The following is a 12300-nucleotide window of genomic DNA, read 5'->3' as shown; positions in this document are numbered from 1 at the left end:
TTAGATCATCGCGCCCGGCGGAAGAGCATAGCTACCGGGAAGCAGCCCAGCATGGAGGTCCCTCCCACTGCCCCCCTTCAACCCTTCCGACAATCCGTGAGTAACCCCCCCTGTCCCCGGCCTCGCTCGCTGCCTCCGACCCTCTCGCTGTCCCTCCTCCCTCCTCCCGCCCTGGGTCCGCCGCACACCTGTGGCCGCCGGGCCAGCGGTACCCCGCCTCACCCTTTCCCCCTCTCCCTGGCTGTCTCCCCCTCCCTCGCCTTGTGCCAGCAGCAGCAGCACCAGCAGCAGCCAAAGGGCTCCAAGAAAGGGCCTGGCACGCCCCCCTTGCCCCGCTCGCTGCCCCTCTCCCCCTCCCTGTCCTTCACCCTGCCCCACTCGCCTGCCGCCTCCTCCTCCCCCCCCTTCTTGTACTGGGGCGGAGACTGGAGGGCTGCTGGTTCGAGTCCAGTGGCAGGAGGAACGTTTATTGCACCACTTCCCCCTTTTGAGGTATGTGACACAAACATGGCTGAAGCAGAGACACTGGATACATTTACATGTATGTTCAAATGTTGAGTTTACTGGTCAGAAAAGGGTTAAGACCCTTCAGCATCTAGCATGGACACATGGAAGCATGCTTATGTTTAACAAAATTATTTTAACAGTACGTCTTAAAGGGTCATACCAGCGTGTTTCCAAGCTGTGGAACCTTTAATACAAACAGAATATGTTCAAATGCATGCCATGAATTATTCTTTCTACCTTTCCAGGCAGCCGTTGGCCTCTATTAATTTCCCAAATGGTATGAAAATCATTTAGCAAACTCTTCCATACTTGAGTTGTGTAAACTGCATTAATGTTTGTCAAAGTTACTTCATCACTGTGTGGTAAAGTAGTTAAAGTGCAGATTGATTTAAACATGCTGCGCTGCGTTCTGTTCATTTGTTCACTCGCAGAACTACAACCTCATCACTAATGGCATAAAATAATAGAACTTCATGAATATGTACGACACAAAAATCTCTTAATTCAGTCAAGTGTAAGCAGACAGGATGAAACAAACAGGACAAACAGTGGTGGAAAAAGAAAGCAAACATGAAAAGGCAATGCAGGAAAAACACCCAAACTAATATTATATAACTAATATATGATGTATACATGCTAAAAACATATTTTGTGTTTCATATTGGGCTCTGTTTTTATTGCAGAGCACTAATTGTTTTTATACACAACTCACAGTCTGACAGCAGAGTTTCATCTCTGAGAAATGAATGAAAGCCAATGGACGCCTGGAAACAGCGGCATGCCTTACAAATGTGACGTAAAGTGAATTTGACTCGTAGTAAGCAGATTAAAACACGTAAAACACCTGGTATGATTCTTTAATGCTAACAAAAGAGAAGCAATATCAGAGAATATGCCTTTACTGTGACTCCTGGGATCATCATGTCTGTTTTTTATACCAGAGACAACTTAAGTCAAAGAGGGAGAGAGGAGCTGGCAGCCAAACACGTTCTGTCTGAGGACAGAAATAATCTGTTTACTGTTTTATTCATGGCAACAGAAACTCAATCACAAGGTATCAAACGTGCACATAAAAGGGCTTAAAGGAGAGATTGGTGTCTTATTAAGTTTGTGCCCGGTGGTCTATGTTGTCCGTCTCCTTTAAATTATTTCTGCCGGTGTTTGCACACTGTCACTGTAGCTGGAAATAGCAGGACTTGTTTTCCTCCCTTCACGGGGAGCTGTTTGCTGCCCCTTCACTGTTGCAGTATGAAAAATAAATTCCACAGACTCGAAAATGACAGAAGCCAGATAATCCATTAGAGTAAATGTGAAGCCTGTCTGTTTTCATATCAGTATTTCAGGTTCTCTGATTGGACGAGCAAACCTGAAGAGCAGGCGCAGAGCGACACTGAAAAGTTTTTAACAGTCACAGATTGTGATCATCCTACGTTTTGCTTACCATAAATCACCTGATGAACAGGTAGAAATAGAAATCTTGATGAGGAAATAGTCTTACCTGCGTATATTTACCTCTGGGCAGCCAAATCCTTATCAGTGCCTGTTCAGCAGGTCAGACTGCAGCCAATCACGTCACAGTCTTTCATGTAAGCTGTGGTGTGAACTGCCTGCCAGAGAGTTTTGCTCCCTGGCTTTAGTCTTTAAGGCAGGGCCTCCTCCCAGGCGACATGCGTAGGTAGCTCTGTAAAACAGCACCACGCCTGGGCACAAGAGCTTTGTGAGAACATGCACTGCAGCAGCCGGGGTTCGATTCCAGCCTGGGCCCTTTGCTGCACGTCACCCCCTCGCCCTCTTCCTCCTTTCCTGTCTCTCTCCAGCTGTTACTATCTAAATATAGCAGAAATGCCAAGAAATATTCAAAAAAAGGAAAAGCCAAATATGCTCCTCTGAACTGTAGCAGGGCAGAAGTACAACCCCTGAACTTTTTGGACTCAGGGTTGTATAAATACTCAAGTTAAGTACCCGAGCACCGCTGGTGCCGATCACCCAGAATTCAGCTCAGACAGCAGTTCATTTCATTCCATGTTTGACAATTAGAGTTTTAAAGATGAATATCTAATTGCACACAGTCACTTAATGTGGACAGCAGCGAATGGGCTGAAACACTCAGCGACATCAGTATTCTCCTCTAACCTGAAATGAACCCGAAGGCGATCAGTGGCAGAGCAAACGCAGCCTCTGAAGATGGAGTTGATGATCCTCCACGTCTTACCATTACCTCACTTTATTTCACTTTATTGTGGCTGAGGCTTTTCTCTCTCTGTGTATTGAATACTTTGACTTTTTGAGACTTAAAGTGTCAGACGGAGCGGCTAATCAAATCAGATTTAGTCATGCAGGCTATTAGCTGGGAACCAGCAGATGGAGCCAAGTCTTTATTCATATCCTCGAGACAGGCTTCAAAGCCATTTGACTCATGCCAGATGACGAGGTGTCGCTTCCCTCCAGTCACCCTCCTCCTGAATGATGCTGTGATGCTATAGGTTTAGAAACGACATCACTGCGAGTCTTTAGGAGGCACCTGAAAGCTGAAAGAGAGAGGTTTCTTTAGGGCGCAACAGTACAAAAGAGAGAGAAAAAAGATATTTCATGCATGTTTTCAGCTCTTAAGTTACCTTCACAGCTACCATTTCAAGGCCTAGGCTGTGAAAACAGCTTTCCAATTTGACGTTTATGGTCCCCAAACGTAACAGTGTCTTTGTTTAGGTTTTAATGTGCTGTCAGTGGGCTAAAAAACTGATTTGGCTGCAAAATGTCACATCTTTTTAATGTAGTTTCACTGTTTTGCTAGATGTTTCTATACAAGTGACTCATTGTAACTATTACAAACTGATTAAATTATAAAGTAAAATATGTCCATTGAACAAGTGAAATTATGCAACCTTAAAATTTTCTAAAAATTTGTGGGTTTTTTTGAACATTTAACACAAACTTCTCGTTTCACTCTGTCTCACTTTGAGCGGATCAGTCTGCTGTTTTAAGAAATGGTCACAGTTAAAGTTATAACACATATCAGACACTCAAGATAAATATTGAATATGTTATTTTTTAGCAGAGATTTTAAGAAGCATGTTGCGTTTTCAAACATCCAAACAGAAGAAAATATGAATCAGTATCGAAACGGCTGCAGTGAAAACTGTTTAACATGCAGCTCTGCCGCAGCCGTGACACGACTCCGTTTTTCAGAGAGTCAGCAATCCGATAAAATAGTGACTATCAGAGCAAGAGATGGACAGATTTGATACGGTAAACAGAGCCCAAAGAAATGCTGATACATCTCAGCCCTCAGCACAGTCTGACAGGACAGAATGAGCCGACCTGCAGGACTAAAGTCAGACTCAACACAATTCGGCTTAACGCCTTAACGGGCTGCTTGTGGAAGACGGATATTCGTCCATGTCATGCATCCATGATCATATACAGTGTGTGCAGTCGGGCTCTCTCAGTATTCATGACAAAAGGACACAAACCCGCCTGTCAGTGCAGTCAGACCTGCAGGTGGTGGTTTTTCTCCCTTTTTTCATCCTTGTACACCTTAAATGTATTTTAATTTTGAAGAAAATGACAGAAACACATTTGAATTATCAGCACAGTTAATTGAATTAATTGACTGTCAAGTCAAATATTTATCTGTAAATCTGCACCTTTCATTGAGAATGGGTTTATGTTATTTCACTTGATATTGATGCAGTAATAAAACAGGAAATGAAAAATCCTAAAAACCGATCAGCATCTGTGGACTTATATGCATGTGATACTGGGGATTGAGCGGCTCAGGGTGACGTAGTCTAAACAAAGTTTGGGAGCTAAAGTTCCAGATAACTCGATTTAATTGCTTTGTCTGTCATTTGATTGTGGCTGTGGCGCCGTGTGGATGATCACACTTATTTCCTCCAACAAATCATCCGAGCTTGATTGTGCCATCTAAAATATTTATATTTGCGTGACTGACGGGATGCTGTCATTAACCAGGCATGTCCCACTGAGCTCTGATAAGTACATAAGTAGACACTTAAGTCCTCTCAAAGAGGGTATTGGGACTGACCCCAAGCGCAACCCCGATTCCAAAAAAGGTTGGACGCTGCATAAAGCATAAATAAAAACAGAATGCAATCATTAACAAACAATCTGTGTTTACTGACAAGACAGCCTTTCCAGGATGCCCCTTTCATACCCAATCCTGACACTCTCACCTGTTCCCAATCAACCTGTTCACCTGTGGAATGTTCAGACAGGTGTTTTTGGAGTGTTACACATCTTTCCCAGTCTTTAGTTGCTCCTGTCCCAACTTGTCTGGCATGTGTTGCTGCATCAAATTCAGAACAAGCAGATTTTTACAAGAATCAATGAAGCTGATGAGCTCAAACATTAAATATATCGTCTTTGTGCTGTTTTCAGTTGAGTTTATGTCAAAAGGGATCAGCAAGTTCTCGCGTTCTGTTTTAATTATGTGTTGCAGAATCCCAACTTTTTTGGAATCGGGGTTATATAGTAATAAATAATGATTTCTTGTTTCAGTGATGGTGCGATTTGATCATGTAAGGAAGCTGATGTAGGACAAACTGCACCCCTGTGTGAGACTTGTGCTGCTCAGCTTGGTGTTGGACTGAATGGCACACCACTGCCCACCACAGGATCTGTCACACCACTGCAGCTCTGTGCCAAGCGGACGTGTGGGTGTATGATTTCTCGTCCGTAATAAATTTACCTTGTGCTCTCCCCCATCACGCATCATGTGTGTCATTTGTGCTTGTCTCCGCCTGATTTTTGCATTACTGAAATTCATCTGACACAAACCACACCGACTCCATGGGAATCATCTGGCTTTATTTCTCCATCACACATACGACACGTCAACCTTTCTCACCTGTCTCAACCCATCCTTTCAAACACACCTCGACCACTTCTTCTCCTCTGTAACTCCGCGACATGCACGTCCTCCCCCCCGTCCTCCATCTGTTTCCCCCTGTTGCTGCTCTCCTCCTCCGCCCGCTCCAGAGTTTCCTCAGTAGAAGGTTGAAGGGCTCGATCAAGAGGGCTAAGAGTCAGCCCAAACTGGACCGAACCAGCAGTTTCCGCCATATGATCCTCCCCCGCTTCCGCAGTGCCGACCAAGACAGGTCAGTGAGTGACAGCGCCTTCGAGCATCGTCAATAGTGCTTGTATTAATGTATGAAACCTGTTTGTGTGTATGTTGTTGGCGTCTTTTCCGTCTGCTTATATAGCCTAAAGCATCGTTCTCAGTCAAACAGACAGTTGGGTTGTGGTGGGAGAAGTACTCAGATCTTTTACTTCAGTAAAAGTACCAATGCAACAATGTACACGTGAAAAAAGCAAAAGTTCTGCATTCTCAGTTCAGCTTAAAGTACATGCGTGTTTATTAGCAAAATGTACCTGCAGTACTCTTTCTGCACAGTGATGTCCCTTGTGGCTGATGTATTATTGCATGTGACATTGTTAGATTGATAGCTCTGATGCATCAGCGTGGAGGAGGAGCTAGTTTTAACGGCCTCATGTGTAGCTGGTAGTTTGGTCCACTGGTGGATGATTAATGTGAGAGGAAATACATTTCTGCTGCACAGATTTAAATCTATTCATTTAACTTATCTTTGCTTTGGTTTTGTTTTTTTGGAGCAGATGTAGACAGAAGGTGAAATAGAAGGATGGAGAGTAGAAGTACTGCAAAATCATACCTGAGTACAGCACTTGAGTAAATGTATTTCCACCATTGATCTGCGTCTTTCTGTCTCTCCATCTTTGTCTGTCATTGTTAGAAATGGTTGTTTATTCTACGTTCTCGTGTCCCGCCACAGTGTCACGTACAATTAAAACACTCAGCACCGTCGCTGTCTCGCTGCCAGGGCGGTGAAAAAAACTTCCCCCTCTCTCCATGGCAACCAGCAGACAGCCATATGGCGGCTGTACAGACCATAATGAGTCAGTGGGAGATTTGCTTAATTATACCTCCTCTGTATCACACATAGTTGTAGCAGCGCTGGCGTTCTTCAGGCAAAGCAGTGCGAGAGGTGCTCGACTGCTTGCGTCGGTTTGCACAGCGAAGTTTTTGCTTTAAGGAGAACAGAGAATAAATTAAAAAGAAAATAAAGTGTGAAACTTGACGCTTCCAGTAGAAGTTGAACAATTAGCATGAAATAAACAGCCTGGTACGTTTTTTCTTGTTTTGATGAACTTTTTCCATTGAGTTTGACCTCTTTTGCAGTAAACACTGCTTCATTAAAAAAGGATTCGTCCTCAGTATTTTGTCCAGGGCTGCAACTACTGATTATTTTCATTATCAATTAACCTGCAGATTATTTTCTCAATTAAGCAAATATTCATTTGGTCTGTGAAATGCAGCAATCAAGGACAGCTGAAAACCCAAATATATTCAGTTTTCTGTCAGCTGCAACTTTAGAGTGTTTGCTTGAAAATGACTTCAGCAATTAACAGATCATTAATTAACAGCCGCCGATTCGTTTCCTGACGGTGGACAGATCTATTAAATTGACTAAATTGATTAAATTGAGTCGCTCTAAGCTTTAATTTTGTCCATTCAGTTCATCTGCGCGCTTCCACTCGACAGCTCCAGCCAAGACAAACTCAAACTTCGAATGTGATCAAGGTCGTCCTTATAATCTAAACACAGGACAGAAGTGCACTCAGAGGAGCGCTAAAACCTTTTCTGAGCCAGGTGTCTGCCAAGGTGCGTTTCCACATGATTTATTCATTTGGGAAGGTTGTGGATGTCTGTTATCCCCGGCTGGTCTGAGGAGACGCGCAGCGGACAAAGAAGTCGAGAGCCTTGTGAAGTCGAGGTTGTTTTCGCAGCTCCTGGTTTGCTCTGGATGTTTTCTGTCAGGGATTTTGCTGAACATCTGCAGCTTTGTTCATTATTATTCCCCTTTTTTTATCTTTATTCATCCAGGGAGAGTTTGCTGAGAGCACAAACCTCTTTTCAGCGTGGACTGAAATTCATGCAGACATAAATGTGCCTCTGAGCTCCCAAACAGGCTCTAAAATTTGCTGTGATATATATTTATGCGTGTTTTTTTTCCAGTAATTACTTTTAACTGATTGTTGGTGCCAATTCCTAGTGTGTCCCAGAGTTTCCTCACAGTTCTATAGGTCACCCTGTCATACAGCTCCCACCTCTTACATAAATATACTGTTTATCTCAGCCTGTGTTTCAGCAGAGCTGCAGCATCCACTGATGAACTAATGCAATTCAAAGCTTTGTCTGTCCTCCAAAGCAGAATCCTCTGTATATTTTCAGTATTGATTAATCTCTTGAGTGCTTTTTCAATTAATAGATTCATTGTTTAGCCAATAAAAGGCTTGTAATCATTCTCCACTGCCAGAGGTGATGTCTTCAAACCCAAAGATGATTCAGTTTGCAGTCAAAAAAGCAGCAGATTCTCATATTTGAAGTTGCAGGCGTTTTGTATTTTTGCTAAAAATATGATGGCCAGTCAGCCTTTTGTGGCATTTTCTCTCAGAGCTATTTGGACTCTTTTTAGCCTCCAGTTAGCCTCGCATCACTGGAACATTTGTCAGATTTCATAAGAGCTGAAACATTTCTTTTGATTAATCATTCAATCTTTGAAATGCGAAACAAAATTTGGAAAAATGTCCGCCCCAAGCTCGTCTCTGAATGTCTGACTCAACCAAGAGCCCAAAAATCAAACATGTTCAAAACGGCAAATGTTTGACGTCTCTGCTTGATTAAAGGGCTTCAAAACGTGTTGCAGATGGACTTTCTGTCGACGGACTGCTGGAGTTGTTGCTCCAGCTCCTCCTAAACAGCTGATGAGTTCAGTTAAACGTCTGAGTGCCGCTGCAGCGATGCGCGAACCATCGTGAAGTTCTGATCTGCTGATTGAATCTTTGCTTCTGCTCATTTTTCCTCTGATTTATGGCTCCTCGGTCGTGACGTGGTAAATAACATTTGCAAGGTGTGTATGCGTGCGTGCATGTGCGTGTGTGTTGTCGTTTCATGTTCCACTCTTCCTGCTCTTCAGCGCCCTGCTGAGACCCTGCATAGACCTCCTTTTACCTCCAGCACTCTTGCTATCTTCTCAATCCCTCTATCCCCCCCCCCCCGTCACACACCCTCCTCCCTCTAATCCGGGCTCTCACTTTCTTCCTCTCCAAAGGATCCGCTGTTTACATAATCAACGTGGTTTCCTCTGAGAGGTCTTCTCTCTCCATCCCCCTCCCCTCACCCCTTCCTCTCTCAGTCCTCCTCTCTCTTACATCCACTCGTGACCTCCCCCACTCTTTCTTTCTCTCTTCTCTGTATTCCCCTCAATCTGACTCATTCCTTTGGGTCTATTTTTATCTCTCTCTCTCTCTCTCTCTCTCTCTCTCTCTCTCTCTCTGTGTGTTTCTCTCCCTCACGGTCCCCCTACATGTAATCAGTGCTCTGTCTGATGAACGTCATGATTGAACGTAGACAGCAGCGCAGGGGAGAAGCCGGGAGTCGGATGCAGCACGGAGGACATCATCTCAGTATCTTTTCTGTCTTTCCTCTTCGTCACCGTCCCTCCTCGCTCTCCGGTCAGACTCACTGTGTCATCATGCGTCCGTCTTGTAGTGACTGTGTGACCGTCCGCCGAGCTGGTCCCTGATTTTACATGCATACATCTGTGTGTGGGAGGAAGTGTGTAGGTGAGCACGATGGACGAGCTTTAGCAGAAGCCCAGTTCACTTGTCAGTGCGAGCCCTTTGCATATGTGTCTCAGGATTGAGGATATTAGAGAGAGTCATCTCAAAATATTGTGTGCGGAGTTTAAAATGTTTTTGCCTGAAGGGAAAAGGATGCATAAATCTGTACAGACAGCTGCCTAAATACTAAAAAAACTGTAATGCATTGTGAAAGAATATCCTATTGATTGGGTGTTATTGCTGAGATGATGGTTATGAGCGTTTCTATGGGTGCTGACTCATGAATGTGACTCAGTTTGCTGTTCTTTTCTTAAAAACTCAACTAATGAACCTTGTGGCATCAGAAGTTTGATCAGTCTGTCCACTTTACAGCTCCCTGCTAAATAATTCAGAGCGTTTTCATTATTTTTCTTTGCCTGAAGTCTACTGTCTACGCTTCGTCTTTCTTTGCCCCTTAGCGATGAAAGCGATAATAGCTTTGACTAAATGGTAATTACTTGCTGTCTGCTGCCAGAACAGCTAAAATGTTCAAAAGTCAGAAATACTAGAAAGTCAGCGTAGGCAACATCGTAGCAGGATCAAGTGAAATGTAAATACATGTCAGGATTTGTCTTAAAAGGAAACATAAGCGTGTGGTTTGGATAGAAATGTGTGTTTTTTGTGCCAGGAGGTTTCTCCTGCTTTTCCACGTGCAGGCTGCGGTATGAATCGTGAACGTTTTCTCCGTGTTGTCTGTGCAGTATTTTGTGTCATTTGCTGATATTCAACTTTACAAACAGACTCGTCTTGTGGCACCATTTTCTTGGCACTAGATATTCCTAATATAGATACTGGGGTTTGTTAATATCTCCTTATTTACCATATTTCAATACGCTGTGCGGCACTTATACGTCTGTTTGTTAGCACACAAAGATAAATATGAAAAGAGACTGAGGTTTACGATTAACATCATTTTCATGCATTAACAAACAGAAATTTCCTTTAGTTTCTTGTACGCAGAGCTGGAGCTTAATGCCCCCTTCAATCAAAGACCCTCCCCTCTCCACATCTAACCACAACTATCGCTCCTCCCAGGACCCGTTTGATGCAGAGCTTCAAAGAGTCCCACTCCCATGAGTCCTTGCTGTCTCCCAGCAGCGCTGCCGAGGCGCTGGACCTCACTCTGGACGAGGACGCCATCATCAAACCTGTCCACTCGAGCATCCTGGGACAAGAGTACTGCTTTGAGGTGAGAACTGAGTGGCACGGTGAGGACAGAAGAACAGCACACTCTCACACAAAGTGCAGTGCACGGAGCAGTAAATAGCACCAAAAATGTTGTTCCAGCCTGGCAAGTGACAGTGATGTGAAAGAGACTGATGTGAACTGAAAATATAAACGAGCCCTTGTTCCTACATAATTTGCTGCAGGAGTCTGTCAGCTTTTTCCATCACCTTTCCATTAGTGGAACATGACAGAGGTTGAGAGTGAATACAAGACATTGTTTTGGCAGCTTAGCTGCAGTCTCCATAGTTACTAATGGCTGTGGTTGTTGAATTTACCATTGGCTATAACCTCAGGTGACTACGGCATCGGGAACCAAGTGCTTTGCGTGTCGCTCAGCTGCAGAGAGAGACAAATGGATCGAGAACCTGCAGAGAGCTGTCAAGCCCAACAAGGTGAGGGGAGAGAAAGGGATGCGGTAGAGGAAGAAAAAACGGATGATCCCTCTGTCTGTGTGTCTCTCTCTCTCCTCCCCGTCTCCCGTTGCTGTCTGTTTTCAATAAGAGCGCACCGCTTCATTTCTCTGTGTGAACTCCATCCTCGTGTCTGTGTGTGTCTGTGTTGAACAATTTAGCCGCTTCTCCAAGCAAATATTAAAGCTGCACGAGGTGATGTTGCAGGGTGGAGGATCCAAACTGCTGCTTTGAAAAGCACTGATGTCCACAAATCAGGTAATGTGATGTCAGTAAATTAGACACAGCAGGCTCGAGTTTTCCCAACCCAGCGTGTCAGTGATCCTCGATGCGGCAGGATGCTAAGCAGACAAAAGATCCGGGTCCTTTCTCACTGTGCGCCTCATGCAAGAACCTCTCATACGACATGTTTGTTCTTTAGTGCCATGTACGAGTAATCTACGAGGTTTTTTTTTCCCCTATTCACCTGTCACACAAGTCATGTACAGTCTGCCTCTCCTCACAGGGGAAAAAAACACTCATTTGACCTGAAGTCATAATTTATTAATCTGAAGGAATTTTGAGTTTAAATGTGATGCTAAAATTAATGAAAATGAAATATGTATTGACTTCAAGGTGCAGCGTGCAAGACATGGCCAGAATTTTAATTTAAATCATTCAAAAATGAACTAAAATGAACATCAGAATGTGAGGAAATAACAGTTCTGATATTGTGCCAAAGACTTTTATGTATAGTGTTGCAGATATGGACTGAAGTTAGCATGCTAACCAGCTAGCTGCAGCCCATCCTGTCTTGTAATACAGCTTCATACCTCTAGAGATAGTCTAAAAATCTAGCCCACTGTAGTGTCAACTGGGAGAACTGGGAGACACGCTTCATTCAAACTCGACAGAAACTAAATGAAACTCACCCAAAAATATCTTGGTTTGTCTTTTTGCTCCTCCAGCACTCACCAGCTCCAGTTTAGCTGAAATAAGCCTTTAATTCACAGAGTTCGAAGTGAAAATATTCAGTCTCTGCAGGCTGTGTTTCGACCTTCCTCTCGCTGCTGTCCCGCTTCACAGCTCTCTTGTCCCGCCCTGCTGAGTCCTGGTCGGAGCCGCTGTAAATCACCTCGGTGCTGTTTTTCCTGTCGTCAAACTAGCCTCCTTCGGTCCATTCGGCACCGGTCCAGCCATGTGTGATGGGAGACTGCTGAACCCAGTTCTGCTGCCTGCCATGTAAATGCCAGCCGTCCCCCAGTGCTCTGAGCTCTTGTTCCGGGCAGTCTCCGGTCATCTTAGAGGCTTAGAGGCTGCTAGCTGCACGGCTAACTGAGCTAATGAGCTGCTATAACCGTAGACAGCGACAGCAAAGAGTGCAGTGAGCAGCAGTTACTCTGGACCTTCAACAGGTGGCCATTTCTTACACATCATACCTTTAAATATGAAAAGTAACTAAAATGACATTTAA

At 44.1% G+C, this 12300-nt stretch overlaps 1 protein-coding gene across 9 annotated transcripts in view; it reads left to right on the top strand.

The window, feature by feature from the left end:
- The window catches only part of syngap1b (synaptic Ras GTPase activating protein 1b), a 135680-nt gene that overhangs the window by 88562 nt on the left and 34818 nt on the right, over nt 1-12300 (top strand). For all 9 annotated transcript variants that reach the window (XM_070967450.1, XM_070967445.1, XM_070967448.1 and 6 more), the window contains 4 exons: nt 5-96; nt 5506-5627; nt 10246-10399; nt 10731-10829. In XM_070967450.1, coding sequence (XP_070823551.1) covers nt 5-96; nt 5506-5627; nt 10246-10399; nt 10731-10829 — 467 coding nt within the window. The remainder of the gene's footprint in view (nt 1-4; nt 97-5505; nt 5628-10245; nt 10400-10730; nt 10830-12300) is intronic.

The sequence above is a fragment of the Chaetodon trifascialis genome, chromosome 7 (genome assembly GCF_039877785.1).
Source record: "Chaetodon trifascialis isolate fChaTrf1 chromosome 7, fChaTrf1.hap1, whole genome shotgun sequence".
NCBI lineage: Eukaryota > Metazoa > Chordata > Actinopteri > Chaetodontiformes > Chaetodontidae > Chaetodon > Chaetodon trifascialis.
This window is presented reverse-complemented; position numbering and strand designations above follow the sequence as displayed.